General features: G+C 39.3%; 1 protein-coding gene across 7 annotated transcripts in view; it reads left to right on the top strand.

Moving 5' to 3' along the window:
* UBN2 (ubinuclein 2) overlaps window positions 1-16983 on the top strand; it is an 83666-nt gene that overhangs the window by 19209 nt on the left and 47474 nt on the right. For all 7 annotated transcript variants that reach the window (XR_002724957.2, XM_023184851.2, XM_023184846.3 and 4 more), the window contains exons 3-6: window positions 3918-4019; window positions 10586-10723; window positions 11381-11484; window positions 13368-13857. Coding sequence is in view for 6 of the 7 variants with exons in the window: in XM_023184851.2 (XP_023040619.1) it covers window positions 3918-4019; window positions 10586-10723; window positions 11381-11484; window positions 13368-13857 (834 nt within the window). In the remaining variant the exon portion in view is untranslated. The remainder of the gene's footprint in view (window positions 1-3917; window positions 4020-10585; window positions 10724-11380; window positions 11485-13367; window positions 13858-16983) is intronic.

A 16983-nucleotide genomic window follows, 5' to 3' on the forward strand; every position in this document is an offset into this window, starting at 1 on the left:
TTTTTTTTTTTTTTTTTTTTTTTTTTTTTTTTGAGATGGAGTCTCGCTCTGTCACCCAGGCTGGAGTGCTATGGCCGGATCTCAGCTCACTGCAAGCTCCGCCTCCCAGGTTCACGCCATTCTCCTGTCTCAGCCTCCCCGGGTAGCTGGGACTACAGGCGCCCACCACCTCGCCCGGCTAGTTTTTTGTAGTTTTTAGTAGAGACGGGGTTTCACCGTGTTAGCCAGGATGGTCTCGATCTCCTGACCTCGTGATCTGCCCGTCTCGGCCTCCCAAAGTGCTGGGATTACAGGCTTGAGCCACCGCGCCCGGCTTTTTTTTTTTTTTAAACAGAGTCTTGCTCTGTCGCCCAGGCTGGAGTGCAGTGATGCGATCTCGGCTCACTGCAAGGTCTGCCTCCTGGGTTCAGGCCATTCTTCTCCCTCAGCCTCCCGAGTAACTGGGACTACAGACGCCCGCCACCACACCCGGCTAATTTTTTGTATTTTTAGTAGAGACAGAGTTTCACCGTGCTAGCCAGAATGGTCTCGATCTCCTGACCTCGTGATCCACCTGCCTTGGCCTCCCAGAGTACTGGGATTACAGGTGTGAGCCACCGCTCCCGGCCATCTTTTTATTCTTATGTTCCTGCCTCATCTATTTTAACTCCCATAACTTTAAAAATATTTCGTATGTGGCAGGACTAGGCCTCTTCATTAGTTTTGTCTGTGGATTTTTATATATTTCTTAGATCTCTTCCTCTCTCTCTCATTTTAGGACGAAATCATCCCTCATGTCCTTAACTGCTTGTGTGTAACTTTTTCTCAATAGACTATCTCCTACCAACCTCTCTCTTTCCCTTTCCTGAATGCTGATTCTCACCATAATTCTATAACATAATGTAAAGGTCTCAGTCTGCAGACCTGCCCAAATGGGAAAAATAAGGACAATCTAATATGTATTTTGCATCTAAGCACACGAGTATATTGTATGTATATATGTGTATATGTGTGTATATGTATATATATATTACACCTGTGTGTGTATACACACACACACACACACACACACATATATATGTATGTATGCATGTTGTTTAAGGTTGCCAACTGGTATTTCTTGAGGATTGTCATTGTTCTGGGATTATACCCTCAGTGGCCTTATTTAGCAAGATGTTGCCACCCTATGTTGGTTCCTAGAATTGTACTTGAAACTTTTACCTAACTTGTAAAATCTAAAAATATGGGAGCCATTACTTATATTTCGCACCACAATGTCTTTCTTGGTGGTGATGGTGTAGTAATCGTGTTGTTTTGTCCGCCAAAAAGCGTACAGTGGAGTCACAGCTTATATGGGAGTTAGGTTTTTTTAGCATCACTAAGTAATAGTAGCTAGTCAGAATTGCCTTTGCAAGTTACTTGTAAAGTGATGACACCATGTTGGAGATGTCTTTCGTAAGTCTGGCATAACTTTTTTCCCTCAAGCACTGGAACAGATCACTGTTTCTTTGCGTTGAAACAAGATGAAGCAATTTGCTTTTATTTAAGGGCCGTGTTACATACAACTTACTCATCTTTAACCATTAGAATCACACTTTTCATTGAGAGGTGTGCGATTTGAGAGCTGAAACCAAATGAGGTGACTAGAGATTTACATCTTGCATCTCATGCTCTCTATGAGGCTCACTGTGGCTTAGTGGTGGCATATTGGTTTGCAGAATCCTTTGCACTCATTGTTTTCTTGATTTTGTTTTTGCTTTTGTTTTTTGAGATGGGGTCTCGCTCTGTCACCCACGATGGAGTGCAGTGGCATGAACTTGGCTCACTGTAGCCTCAACTTCCTGGGTTCCTCCTGGCTCAGCCTCTCAAGTAGCAGGGACCACAAGCACATGCCACCATGCCTGGCTAATTAAAAAAAAATTTTTTTTTGTAGAGACAGGTCTCATTATGTTGCCCAAGCTAGTCTCAAACCCCTGGGCTCTTGCAGTCCTCCTGCCTTGGCTTCCCAAAGTGCTGAAATCACAGGTGTGAGCCACTGCACCTGGCCTTCTCTTCTCTTTCCAAGCGTCCTCTTCCCTGCTCCCCTACCAAAAAAATCATGGGACAGGGAAGTCTTAGAAGATGCTTAGAAAATTTAAGATGGGTACCATAGCTTGTGACTGCAGTCCTGGCTACTTGGGAGTATGAGGCAGGAGGATCACTTGAGCCCACGGGATCAAGGTGAGCTATAACCATACCATGACACTGTAGTCTGGGCTACAGAGCCAGACCCTCTGTCATTTTTTTTCTTTTGGAGACAGATTCTCGCTTTGTTGTCCAGGGTGAAGTGCAGTGGTGCCATCTCAGTTCACTGCAACGTCTGCCTCCCCAGTTCAAGTGATTCTTGAGCCTCAGCCACCCAAGTAGCTATGATTACCGGGGCATGCCACCACACCTGACTAATTTTTATATATTTAGTATAGATGGGGTTCAGCCATTTTGGCCAGGCTGGTCTCAAAGTCCTGGCCTCAAGTGATCCCCCTGCCTCGACCTCCCAAAGTGCTGGGATTACAGGCATGAGGCACTATGTCCGGCCCAGACCCTGTATCAGAAAAAAAAAAAAAAAAGAATTATAGACTCAAAAAAAGTTGCAAATATACTACAGAGAAATCCTATGTGCCCCTTGAACCCAGCTGCTCCCAGTAGTAATATCTTACATATCTACAGTTATCCAAACTAGGAAATTGACATTGGCATAATACAGTTAACTAGATAATAGATCTTAACTCAGATTTCACATACTCATTTCAGTTTTTACATGCACTCATTTTTCATTTTCTTGTATGTCTGTGTGTATAATTCTAATTATTAAAACAAATACTTTTAGGCTAGACCCAGTGTCTCACACCTATAATCCCAGCACTTCAAAAAAAAATTAAAAATTAGCAGGGCTTTATAGCATGCACCTGTAGTCCCACTTACTCAGGAGGCTGAGGCAGGAGGTTCACTTGAACCGAGGAGTTTGAGGCTGCAGTGAGCCATGATCATGCCACTGCACTCCAGCCTGGGTGACAGAGTGAGACCCTATCTCAAAAAACAAACATGCAGTGAGCCATGATCATGCCACTGCACTGCAGCATGGGCAATAGATCAAGACCCTGTCTTTAAAAATAATAATAATAATAATTTTAAGCGTAATTTTAGGTTTACAGGAAAGTTGCAAAGACAATACAGAGAGTTCCCACACAGCATTCACCCACTTTCCCCTGTTGTTGACATCTTGCAGTGTTGTTGACATCTTGCAATGTTGATATCTTGCAATGTATACATTTGTTACAGCTAAGGAGCCAACATTGGCACACTACCATTCAACTCCACATTTTATTTGGATTTTACTAGTTTTCCCCTAGTGTCTTTTTTCAGTTCCTGAATCAGCCAGGTTACCATATTACACTTAGTCATTATTTCCCCTTAGGTTCATCTATACTGTGGCAGTTTTTCACATTTTCCTTCTTTTTGATGATTTTGATAACTTTGAAGAACACTGGTAACTCATTTCATAGAATGTCCATGAATTTGGTTTTGTCTGATGGTTTTCTCGGGGTTAGGCTGGGGTTATAGGTTATTGAGAAGGTCACAGAGGTGATGAAGTGCAGGTTTTGTCACAGATCGTGGATGCGTGCAGTCAGTATGATGTGTCCCTGTTGATGCTGACTGTGACCACCTAGTAAGGGAGTGTTGGCCAGGGTTTCTACTGTGAAGTTCCTCTGTCCTGCCCCTTTTCATACTCGTTGGAACAAGTCACTAAGTGCAACTTGCACTCAAGGTGTGGGAGGTCTTAAACTTCCTGGAGAGGGGGATTGTCTACAAAGATTAATTGAATTCTTCTAACAGGTCTTTTTAAACTTGATGAAAACAGCATGAGTACCGAATCAGTCTAACATGTCTGTTCTTTGCAGGGTGGGAAACCCCGTAAACACCGGAAGGATCGGCTACAAGATTTAATTGATATAGGCTTTGGCTATGATGAGACAGATCCATTTATTGATAACTCAGAGGCTGTGAGTAATGTATCTTTAATATAGCTGCTAATTCATTGTTTGTATGGGATAGTAGAAATCAAGGGTAAAGTAACTTAAATAGTGCAGTGAATGTTTTTATTTGTGCTTTTAAAAGCCATGTTCACTACTTAAAGATTTTTTTACCTTTTTTTTTCTTTAAAGAATACTGCAGATTGAGAATTTTGTAATTTCGGGTTTGTCTGTGGTGAGATGTTATTACACTGTTAAAGTAGACCAAGTTTTATGAAACTTTTTTCTGTAAAAGGCTACATAAGTAAGTATTTTAGACTTTGTGAACCCTATGGTTTCTGTTACAATTACACAAGTTTATCATTGTCGCATGAGAGCAGCCATAGATAATACCTAAAGAATTAGTGTGGCTGCATTACAATGAAACTTGACTTATGGTCTGTGAAATTTAAATTTCATATCATTTTCATGTGTCATGAAATATTAATTTCTTTTGTTTTTTTTTTCCAATAATTTTTAAAATGTAAAATCCATTTCTAGCTTGCAAGCCGGTGGGCTGGATTTGGCCAGTGAATCTCATGCTTGCTGACTCTGTACAATGTCTTTATTTTCATATGCTCTGCTCCTTTCCAGTTACTGAAAGAACCTCTTGGGATTCTGTAATAGTTGCTCATTTTCAGATGTCTAATTATAGCGTTGACTCCATCATCACCCCTTGCTCAAACTGAGAACAAAAATAAGTTTTTAAAAAGGAAAAAGGAAAATCAAATGCTGAAAAACATTATGTTAAGCTAATGGTTCTCAATCAAGGATGAGAATATTAGGACACTTATCTTAACTCCGACTTAAGGAATTAGGATTTCTGGAGGTGAGGCCTACAGAGATTTTAGTGTTTTTTTTTTTTTTTTTTTAATGTAAGATTAACATGCTTATGGTAAAATAACAATAAAGTACAAGGTGATTATGAAGTAGAAGGTAAAGTACCCAGAGGCCCCACTCCTGAGAGGTAAATGCTAAAAATATTCTTGTGTAGTTGTCCAGAAATTTCAGTGATACATATTAGTACATGGATATAATCCTAATGGCTGTTAGCGAATACACCTAAAGTACATAGTGTATTTGTCTAGTCCTGTTTGATGTACATCTAAATTGTTTCTGGTTTTATGTACATACAAATAATTGAGCATCTGGATGCTTTTATCTACTTAAGTAAATGTGTATGAAGGGTATTTGTAGAGTGCATTTATATGGGTAGGGTAAATTTCTAACAGTGGAATTTGTTGGTCAAAGGGCATATATTTGCATCTTGATTTTTACTGATATTCCCAAACTTGGGCAGGTGTGTTTCAAAATGACTTCCAACATAAGAGCCATGCAGTCTTAAAGATTGGTCCTACTAGATTGAAATTAATCTGGCAGACATCTCTAATACCTATTTAATTCTTTATTGCTGCCATGCGTTATTGCCAGGATGGTACATTGAATGCCAGTCTTTATCACCAGTCTGTTTTGATTGAGCCCTACAGCTTTTCCCCTGGAATCCCCTGTCTCTTATAAAAGGAAGAGGAATTTAGGAGAGCATTTAAGGACTGTAGCAGCCCCTTGATCACATAGCAAATGAAAGACAGCAAGTCATGTTTTGCAGTAGAGAATGTATATGTTCTTCCATTCTTGTCTATATACTAGAGTAATCTAATCCCTGGGATTATGATATCCTCTGCAATGTGCAGTAATTAAGGATATACAGAAAGTGATGCTAGGTGACTATTACACTCCCCACAAATTATATAGTATGTCTTTTTTCCTGTTGCTACAGTGCTTGCTTATAAAGTTGATGACAGAACATATAAAGGTAGTAGAATGACAGTAAGGACTTCAACCTGAGGCACATTGGATACTCTGTCAAACTCCTAAGTTGCTTCTGGTGTCCTGACGTAATCTTATTTACCATACTAGGCAGCCTGGTCTGTAGAAGTAACATATTGCCAGTGCCCTTTGGAGTAAAGTGGGCTTCGTATTACAAAAAAGGTTGTCAACCAATAAATCAGGGCATGGAATGTTTTCCAGAGTCTTGACCTTGATTTGTAACTCAGTGAAGAAGTCTAGATTATAATCTTAATTCAGTTTCTAATTTGCCGTGTAGCCAGGAGCAAGTCTTTCAGCACTATCCGGTTTTCTCTGCTGTAACTTGCTTACCCCACAGAATTATTGAGCCTTAAATAAGGTAATGAATGTCAACTAGCTGAAGAACGTGAAGCAAGTGCACAGCATCAGTAGAAGTGTTAATATTATGTGTACATTTTGAATTCTAAATAACCCAAGAAGGAACTTAGCCATATATAAATGGGCATCACATGTACTCACTCTTAAATAGCTTTTTTTAATTAATAAACTATTTTCTTAGGGCAGTTTTAGAGTCACAGCAAAACTGAGCAGAAAGTACAGAGCTTCCATGAACACCTTGCCCCCATGCACACACTACCTTCCCTCCTCTCAGCATCCTGTACCACAGTAGTACATTTGTTATAGTTGATGAGCCCGGAATTGTGACACATCATTATCACCGAAGTCCATAGTTCACATTAGGGTTCATTCTTGGGGTTATATACTTTGTGGGTTTGCACAAATGAATAATGACACGTATCTACAATGGTAGTATCACACAGAAGTATAGTATCACTTCCCTCAAAGTCTTCTGTGCTCTGCCTATTCATTCCTCCTTCCCTCCTAATCACTGGCAACTACTGGTCTTAACTCTCTTCGTAGTTTTACCTTTTCCAGAATGTCTTATAGAGAAAATCATATAGTATGTAACTTCTATAAATAGCATTTTCAATATCTCCTTTTGTAGCATTTAGGATATTTTCATGCTGACTTTTGTAACCCATAATTGGATTATACATCAACTTAAAGGACATGACTGGTATTTTTAAAGAAAATGAACTCAAATAGAATAGGAATTAGTACATCATTGGTAGACTATACAGTTTTTATTGTGTGTGTATGTGTGTGCTAGATTTCGATGGATAATGTATTTTCCACTTGGATTGTGGTAAAGAAAAGTTGAAAGCTACTGTTAATTAATAAGTTAGGATGAATTTTGTAGATACAGATCGTTTAGTCATACAACTGGTTTCTGAACAAGATAGGTTCCTGTTTTATAAGAACAAATTGAACTGAAATGCAGGTTGCTTGACTTACAAAATAACTTAGTGTCTTTGCCCTTGATATATTATTTGTTTTTTTAATGAGATAATTCAGACATAAAACAACTATAGTCAAACCAAATGATTCTTGTTCTTTTCATTTATCGTATTGCCAATAAGCTTTCCATGTTGGCATATTTTTGATACATTCTAAATCATGCACTAATTACTAAAAATAAATACCTGAGGCCGGGCGCGGTGGCTCAACCCTGTAATCCCAGCACTTTGGGAGGCCGAGATGGGCGGATCACAAGGTCAGGAGATCGAGACCATCCTGGCTAACCTGGTGAAACCCCGTCTCTACTAAAAAATACAAAAAACTAGCCGGGTGAGGTGGCGGGTGCCTGTAGTCCCAGCTACTCGGGAGGCTGAGGCAGGAGAATGGCGTAAACCCGGGAGGCGGAGCTTGCAGTGAACCGAGATCCGGCCACTGCACTCCAGCCTGGGCGACAGAGCAAGACTCCGTCTCAAAAAAATAATAATAATAAATAAATAAATAAATAAATAAATACCTGAAAATAAATGCTTTTGAAGATTATTTTTAGTCTCATATTTATGCTACCAAATTGTAAAAGAGCTGAAAGAAAATGTTTTATTTATTATTAATGATACCAGGCATGAATCACACTTTATTTAGATAATCTCTTTTAAATTCACTAGAACTTTGTGAAGTAATATTGTCCCTGTTTTATAACCGTCTAAAATTGATGTTAAGTGATTTTCCCTGGGTCATAGTAGCTAGTCATAGGCAAGGGATCTAAATCCAGGACTTTGGATTCTTAAGTTCAGTGTATTACCTCTTAATACATTCTACTGAAATGGCTAAACTAAATATTCATAAAGAGTGTATTACCCTGAAGAGTGTTCAGATAGGAAAAGCTCAGCAGAATACTGCATAAGAAAACAGACTTTGAGCACATCAGAATTGCCCTGGATACCTGGGGATGAACATGTTTCACTCCCACGTGAAGCTGCTTGATATAGTAGATGGGTTGGAGGCAGCCACTGACTTTGCCATAAACATGTATATAGAATTGCTTTGGTAAGGTACTTACCTGGCTTTCACTTTTAAAGTGGGAGTAATATTTGCCTTTTTTACCTCACAAGGGTATTATGAGGACCAAATGAAATAATTTATATGAAGAAGTATTGAAAATTATAAAACATGGTACGAAACAATATAGGCAAAGAGTACAGGTGTTTTTATCTTGTCACAGTTAGTTTTCAGAATTATTACAGTCTTTTCACTTTTAATCCTTCACTCTTCACGTCACTTCTTTATTTGCAGATGGTCCTGCCCCTTTTCTTCAAGATCTTTATAATAGTGTAGCTCTTTGTAGTAGATTTTTCTAGTAATGTATCAAGTAGAGCAATAAGAAGGTAGTTCATTTTTTTCTTTTACCTTTCTTCAATCATTTTATTTCTTTTTAATTCAGTGTGATTGAACTGGACCCTCTTCCTTTTTCCATTCTCCATATAATTGAAAAGGATACAGGTTAAAGTTACAGCTTTTGTAGTTAGCCTTAATATTCTTACAGTAACTAGTGGGGTATGTATATTCCTTGCCCATGGCAAAGAAGTTTCCCTACAAATCTGACTTTCTTTTTTTTTTTCTTTTTTTGTTTTTTTTTGAGATGGAGTCTTGCTCTGTCGCCCAGGCTGGAATGCAGTGGCCGGATCTCAGCTCACTGCAAGCTCGGCCTCCCGGGTTCACACCATTCTCCTGCCTCAGCCTCCTGAGTAGCTGGGACTACAGGCGCCTGCCACCTTGCCCAGCTAGTTTTTTGTATTTTTTTTAGTAGAGACGGGGTTTCACCGTGTTAGCTAGGATGGTCTCGATCTCCTGACCTCGTGATCCGCCCGTCTTGGCCTCCCAAAGTGCTGGGACTACAGGCTTGAGCCACCGCGCCTGGCCAAAATCTGACTTTCTTAAAGACTAGTTAGATGATGTGAAGAACCTCGGAAATAGAGGTCTGGAGATCCCAGGTAACAGATATCTTTCTGCAATCAGATAAGTTCCTTTTTTCTTTCCTACTTTGAACACCTTCATTTGGTTAAGTTGTCTTTCACTTAATGTTTGCTTTTTACCCATCTTTATCAGGTGAGGTAATGATAAACCTTAAGATCCAGCCTTTGGGGACATAAGTGTAATTTAAACAAATTGAGTTCCTTTCTCCAAGCAAAGTGCCTCCTCATTCTAGGTCCTCAAGTATGTGCTTTCTAAACAGGGCAGTTGTTTTTCTGTGCTATTCTTCTTTTAAAATATGTGCTATTCTTCTTCTAAAATGTATTTGCTGTTTTTCTTTCTTTCTCTTTTTATTTCTGAGACACAGTCTCACTGTGTCACCCAGTCTGGAGTGCAGTGGTATGATCTCGGCTCACTGCAACCTCCACCTCCCGGGTTCAAGCGATTCTCCTGCCTCAGCCTCCCAAGTAGCTGGGACTACAGGCACCCCCACCCCACTGGCTAATTTTCTTTTTGTATTTTTAGTAGAGATGGGATTTCACTATGTTGGCCAGGCTGATCTTGAACTCCTGACCGCATGATCCGCCCGCCTTGGCCTCCCAAAGTGCTGGGATTACAGGCGTGAGCTAACATGCCTGGCCTAGATTCAATGTTTTTAAAATTTTCTCCACTTAAAAGCATACGGCTAAGACAGGAAAAAAATAGTTTCTGTTAAATAGAATGTTGTGTTGTTTTTTGTTTTTTTTTAGACTGAGTTTTGCTCTTGTGCAATGGCGCAATCTTGGCACACTGCAACCTCTGCCTCCCAGGTTCAAGGGATTCTCCTGTCTCAGCCTTCTGAGTCGCTGGGATTACAGGCGTACGCCCGGCTAATTTTTGATATTTTTTGTAGAGACGGGGTTTCACCATGTTGGCCAGGCTGGTCTTGAACTCCTGACCCCAGGTGATCTACCTCCCTCCACCTCCCAAAGTGCTGGGATTATAGGCTCCAGCCACCGTGCCCAGCCAGTTTTGTTATTCTTTATAAAATCTCCTTATGGTAGGAAATGAAATTTACTCCTTATCTGGACACTTAGTCATCTTTTTAAACTTGATTTCTCATCAGAACCATTTGTCATTAAGAATAGTAGCATTGGGAAGGAAAAAAAAAAGGAATAGTAGCAGTGATCCTTAAATTTTTCTCAGCAGGTGATATATTTAGAATTTACTTTATTATTTCAGAAGTTTTTTTCTTACACCAAATTATCAGAGCTAATTTTTATTCCAGATAGTAACTTTTTCTAAATTTATTTTACAAACATCCTCATTGCAGTCTGTGTTGCAGTTAGGATTTAAGGGAGATGCTGCCATGGTGGATGAATTTCTTTGTCATTTATAGAGTTAAAGACAATAGGATATAGCTGAAACTTTTTTTTTTAATCTAGTATGACGAATTAGTTCCCGCTTCTCTAACAACAAAATATGGAGGCTTTTATATCAACACTGGCACTCTACAGTTTCGCCAAGCTTCAGATACTGAAGAAGATGATATTACAGACAACCAAAAGCACAAGCCACCCAAAGTGAGTTTGTCAAACATTGCAACAGTAATGAGAATGTTCAGTTAATAGGATTTTTTTTAATGTTACTTGTGTCACAAGTGTGAATGTAAGGAAAAGTAAAATACAAACCATTGTGTCATGGATATATAGTTTCATGCTTTAAAATTAAATTATGTGGACATGGGAAAATTGGTATTTACATCATAGAATTATATTTTCTTTGAAAAACTTCTCTCTACAAATGTAGGCTAATAATTTACTGTTTCTGGGAGAAGGTTAAATTTCTCGGATAGGTTGAGACTTGCTATAGAAATGACTAATAGCTGTTACCTTTCCTAAGATATCATTTGTAACAAAATCTATAGAATTTGTATACATTGTCTTTGGGAAAGATAGAGTGTCCTTAGATAAATGTTTCTTGAAGTGTGGTCCAAAGACTTACTTATACCGGAATCACCAGAATGCCTGTTTAAAATGCAAATTATAAGGTCCTAACCCAGATAACTGAATCGAAACCAGAGGTGAGAGTGCTCTTGAACCCCAAGGATCTGCATTTACAAGAAGCGATGGTAATACACACTGACATTTGAGAAAAACCACTGCTGATGCTGGATTGCTAACATCAAAGAGTAAAGCATTGATACTTTCATAAATGATCATTCTTTTATCATTTTGCAGGTCCCCAAAATAAAAGAAGATGATATTGAGATGAAGAAGCGGAAGCGGAAAGAGGAAGGGGAAAAGGAGAAGAAGCCAAGGAAAAAAGTACCCAAACAACTGGGGTATGTTCAATTAAAGCTAAGAAGGGAACTAGTGTCACAGTATGACTCTCTCTCCCTTTAGAAAGATATCTTACCATTAACTAATTCAACTTAGCTGAGTCTAATTTAGTACGTTATTGACAAATATTAGTGACTTACATTTAATACTACTGTAGTATTTGTTCATAAGTAGAAGGCCTTGTAATCCTAGAGACTGAGTGTTTTAGATGAAATTTATAGATCGGTTCATTAAGTATTTTGCTCATTATAACTTTTACCAACAAGAACCAATTTGAAAAGATATGATAAACATTGAAAAAACGGTTCTAATCTTTTGGTACTAAAACTAAGATGCCTGGGGAATGAGGATTAGCAGTAGCCTATATGTAAACAATTTATGGTTGTTCTAATATTTAAAATTTTGATTTGATTGATTGATTGATTGGAGACAGATTCTCACTCTATCACCCATGCTGGAGTATAGTGGCCCAATCTAGGCTCACCGCAACTTCCATCTCCTGGGTTCAAGCGATTCTCGTGCCTCAGTCTCCCAAGTAGCTGGGATTACAGGTGTATGCCATCACACCCGGCTAATTTTTCTATTTTTAGTAGAGAATATTTGAGTAGTGAAACATGAGGGTTTCACTATGTTGGCCAGGCTGGTCTCAAACTCCTGACTTCAGGTATTCCACCTCCCTCAGCCTCCCAAAGTGCTGAGATTACAGACGTGAGCCACCCACTGCACGCAGCCAGAATTTTCATTGATTGTATATAGCTGTTCTTTTTTTTTTTTTTTCCTCCTTGAGACGGGGTCTTCTGGCACAATCATGGCTCACTGGCAGCCTCAACCTCCTGGGATCAAGGGATCCTCCTGCCTCAACTACCTGAGTAGCTGGGACTACAGGCATGTACCACTATGCCTGGCTAATTTTTATATTTTTGTACAGATGGTGTTTCGCTGTGTTACCTAGGCTGGTCTTGAACTCCTGGGCTCAAGTGATTCCCTAGCCTCAGCCTCCCAAAGTGCTGGGATTACAGGCATGAGCCACTGCACACAGCCAGTATATAGCTAGTATTAATGATATTGCTGCTAAAAACGAAATAGAATTTCTCAGAAGCCTTACATCAGAAGAACAAAATATTTGTATAGTGTAGTCAAAAATTACCAATTGCCTTGACTTCTCTGTGGCTTCTTTCACAGAGCTAAGGGAAAGACACTTGCGAGAGGCTGAATTTTCTTACTCTACTCAGCAGTGGAGGCGCATCTGAATTTTGGGTTATGAATATCCATAAGGTTGATGTAGGGAGTATTTCTCCCCTTCTAAAACTTGGGATTATAGTCATTAAAAAATTAGGAGAAAAAAATGTATGTGTTACTAATGGTTGTCTTAAATGTTCATTATTTACAAGTAGACTTCTTTGGGAACATGGGCTACAAGTAATCCCTTTTATTGAATGTGTTGTTTTTCAACTTTATAACTTATTCATGTATTCAGCTAATATTAAGTACCCTGCTGTATACGAGGCACTGATGTAGGGTTTGGGTTGTGTAACAGTGACTGAAACATGGGGCTGCCTTCAAGATGCTAATAACCTTTTAGGTTCTGTAGTGCACATAGAAGCATTTAAGCTATAGGATTTAGAAAAGATTTCTAGGAGGAAGTAATAGCTAAACTGAACTGTTTCCACATTTTCTTCACTATAATGGCCATTTACCTATTTGCCTTTCATGGGTGACATTCCAGATTATACTGAAGAAGATGCTATTGTAATGGTATAAGTTAATAAGAAATTAAGAAAACTACTCTGTCACCTGTCAAATGATTATTTTAATTCTGTGCCTGCTTATTTATGTGACACTTTAAAATCACACATAGCCTAACTGATCATTTTTTTCTTCACAGAGTTATGGCTCTAAATTCACACAAGTCTGAAAAAAAGAAGAAACGTTACAAAGATTCTCTTTCTCTGGCTGCCATGATCAGAAAATTCCAGAAAGAGAAGGATGCATTAAAGAAAGAGTCTAACCCCAAAGTCCCAGTGACCTTGTCAACCCCCTCTCTAAATAAACCCCCATGTGCTGCTGCAGCACTGGGGAATGATGTCCCGGACTTAAATCTGAGCAGCACTGATCCAGACCTTCCCATTTTTGTTAGCACAAATGAACATGAGCTGTTTCAGGAAGCTGAAAATGCCCTAGAGATGCTAGATGATTTCGACTTCGACAGACTACTAGATGCTGCTTCTGATGGTAGCCCCCTATCTGAATCGGGGGGTGAAAATGGAACCACCACCCAGCCAACCTACACTTCTCAGGTTATGCCCAAAGTGGTACCTACACTCCCAGAGGGTCTACCTGTACTTCTTGAAAAACGTATTGAAGACCTTCGTGTAGTAAGTGTAATAATTTTCTTGCTTTTTATTTGCTGTACAAACATGAGAATTAATGCTTTTGTTTGTTTGTTTTTATTTTCCACATAACACTGATATAATTGTTTTTGTTTTTTAAAGATAATAACCACAATCCCAACATTTTTATAACTTTTTATTTTCCATGTTTCCTTTTAGACCTTTCTTTTTTTTGAGACGAAGCCTCGGTCCATCGCCCAGGCTGGAGTGCAGTGGCGTGCTCTGCTCACTGAAAATTCCACTTCCCGAGTTCAAGTGATTCTCCTGCCTCAGCCTCCTGAGTATCTGGTATTACAGGCGCCCACCACCTCCCCCAGCTAATTTTTGTATGTTTAGTAGAGATGGGGTTTCACCATGTTGGCCAGGCTGGTCTTGAATTCCTGACCTCAGGTGAACTGCCTGCTTCGACCTCCCAAAGTGCTGGGATTACAGGCGTGACCCACCGCACCAGGCCTAGACCTTTTCTTTTAAATAGAAATAACTGGCTGGGCGTGATGGCACATGCATGTAATCCTAGCACTTTGGGAGGCCAAGGTGGGTGAACCACTTGAGGTCAGGAGTTTGAGACTAGCCTGGTCAATATGGTGAAACCCTGTCTCTACTAAAAATACAAAAAAAAGTTAGGTGGGCGTGGTGATGCATGCCTGTCATGCCAGCTACTTGGGAGGCTGAGGCAGGAGAATTGCTTGAACCTGGGAGGTAGAGGTTTCAGTGAGCCGAGATTGTGCCACTACACTCCAGCCTGGGTGACAGAGTAAGACTCCATCTCAAAAAAAGAAAAAAAACCCAAATAAATAAATAGAAATATCTTAGTGATAACATCAATAGAGTTGATTCTTTTATCATTAAATAGGATTCACCTGACTCTAGAGTAGATGGCATAGGTATTTTGTTATCCCATGTGGCCCCATCTCTATAATCTTAGTTTCTTTTAGGTTTTAAAAAGTGCTAATGATGCAATTCAGGTTTTTCAGGGTGTAATTATTAATAATGGCTTATTGTTTATTTAGCAAGAACCAATCCTGTGTGTTAGTTCCTTATTTATAAGATAGGGACTGCAACACCAACTTTTTTGGCTGTTACGAAGGTTAAACATGGTGATGAACATGAAGTCAGACACATGGTAGACAGTAACGTGTATAGAAAGTGAGACATCTCCTTTCTGTCTCCTTTCTGTTACCTTGGAAATCACAGCAAGAATTAATAAACCTATGGATAATCAAAATACTCAAGATATCCAAAGTATTTGCCTCATTTTGTGAATTTAGGAAGATAAATTATATGTATTGTATGTGTATATATATCAAATATGAAAGAGAAGAGTATGTATGCTGTATTTCAACACTCAAACTGCATACCAAGGATACAAAGTTAAGTGAATTATAGCCCTACCCTCAAGGAGCTTATTCTTTAGTAAATAGATATGGAAACAGTATCCTGTTTTTTGAACTGTGGATTGAGACTTATCAATGGGTTGGAAATCACAATAGAAGGTAAAGGCCAGCATTTTTAAAAAATGAAATAAAAATGGCCAGGTGCAGTGGCTCACACCTGTAATCCCAGCGCTTTGGGAGGCTGTGAGGTGGGCAGATCACCTGAGGTCGGGAGTTTGAGACCAGCCTAGGCAACATGGTGAAACCCCATCTCTCTAAAAATACAAAATTTAGCCCCGCATGGTGGCAGGCGCCTGTAATCCCAACTAGTTGGGAGGCTGAGACGGGAGAATCGCTTGAACCCAGGAGGCGGAGGTTACGGTGAGCCAAGCCTGCCACTGCACTCCATCCTGGGCGACAGAGCAAGACTCCATCTCAAAAAAAAAAAAAAGATAGGAATACGTGCTAATACATCAAAAGTAGGTTCCAAAAGTATTGTTGGATGACATTTTTGTTCATATACGTGTATGACTGCTGGATAACTAAATCTAATTTTCTATAGCTAGGTCATATAAAAAGTCTTGCGGTTATAAAGTTTAAAATTCCATCAGAAATTCTTCTAGGTGTTTTTACTCAAAGGAAATCTATTTTTTATTCACATTAGGCTTTGGTAAGTACTATAGATGCATCATGAAGACATTTTAACTTAATTTGCAGTTTGATACCTTTTATGACCTGTGATGGTGACTGAATTTAAAAATAGGCAGTACTAATTTATTATTCACATTACTTTTTAAAAAATACTGTTTTTGCCTTTACCAAATCATCAGTTAAATGACCTTTTAAAAAATCCTTTATTTCAACAGTTGTACTATTGATTCCATATTACTTTTTCACTACATGTTTGACTTCTTAACTTCCTCTTAGAGATTACCAACTCTACTGATTTTTTTGTTGTTGTTGGCCATATCTAAGATTATTTTTTTCCCCAAAATATAGCATACCGCCTCCAGCCACCCATTTCAGCTGGATCATTGACTGTATCCTGGTCAACGATCCTCATGGAATGTAGCTAACTCTATTAATAATTATGTCAGTGACTCCTTAAGGACAGAGTCATAGAGTCTGTCTTCTTGGATTCAAGTTAGATATGGCACCAGATTCTTTTGTCTGCTTGTAGAAGTCTGCAGCTTCAATGTGGGGGTTGATCACACGATTTGGACCTTTTTTTTTTTATCCTACACTATTTTTGTTTGTTTGTTTTGAGACGGAGTCTCGCTCTGTCTCCAGGCTGGAGTGCAGTGGTGCGATCTCAGCTCCCTGCACCCTCCACCTCCCTGCAACCTCCGCCTCCCGGGTTCAGGTATTTCCTGCCTCAGCCTCCCAAGTAGCTGGGACTACAGGCACGTGCCACCACACCTGGCTAATTTTTTGTATTTTTAGTAGAGATGGGGTTTCATTGTGTTAGCCAGAATGGTCTTGATCTCCTACTTCAGCCTCCCAAAGTGCTGGGATTACAGATGTGGGCCACTGCACCCGGCCGATATTTTAAAAATCTGTGAAAGTTGTGATCCTAAGAATATGAAAAACAAAAAGATCAATTCCCATCAAGGTTAAGAGCCTCTGGAGGGACCATGGGCCTGCTGACACCTTGGTTTCAGCCCAATGATACTGACTTTGTACTTTGGACTAAGGAAGGGTAAATTTCTCTTGTTTTAAGCCAAAAAGTTTGTAGTTT

Source organism: Piliocolobus tephrosceles, chromosome 8 (assembly GCF_002776525.5).
Source record: "Piliocolobus tephrosceles isolate RC106 chromosome 8, ASM277652v3, whole genome shotgun sequence".
Classification (NCBI taxonomy): domain Eukaryota; kingdom Metazoa; phylum Chordata; class Mammalia; order Primates; family Cercopithecidae; genus Piliocolobus; species Piliocolobus tephrosceles.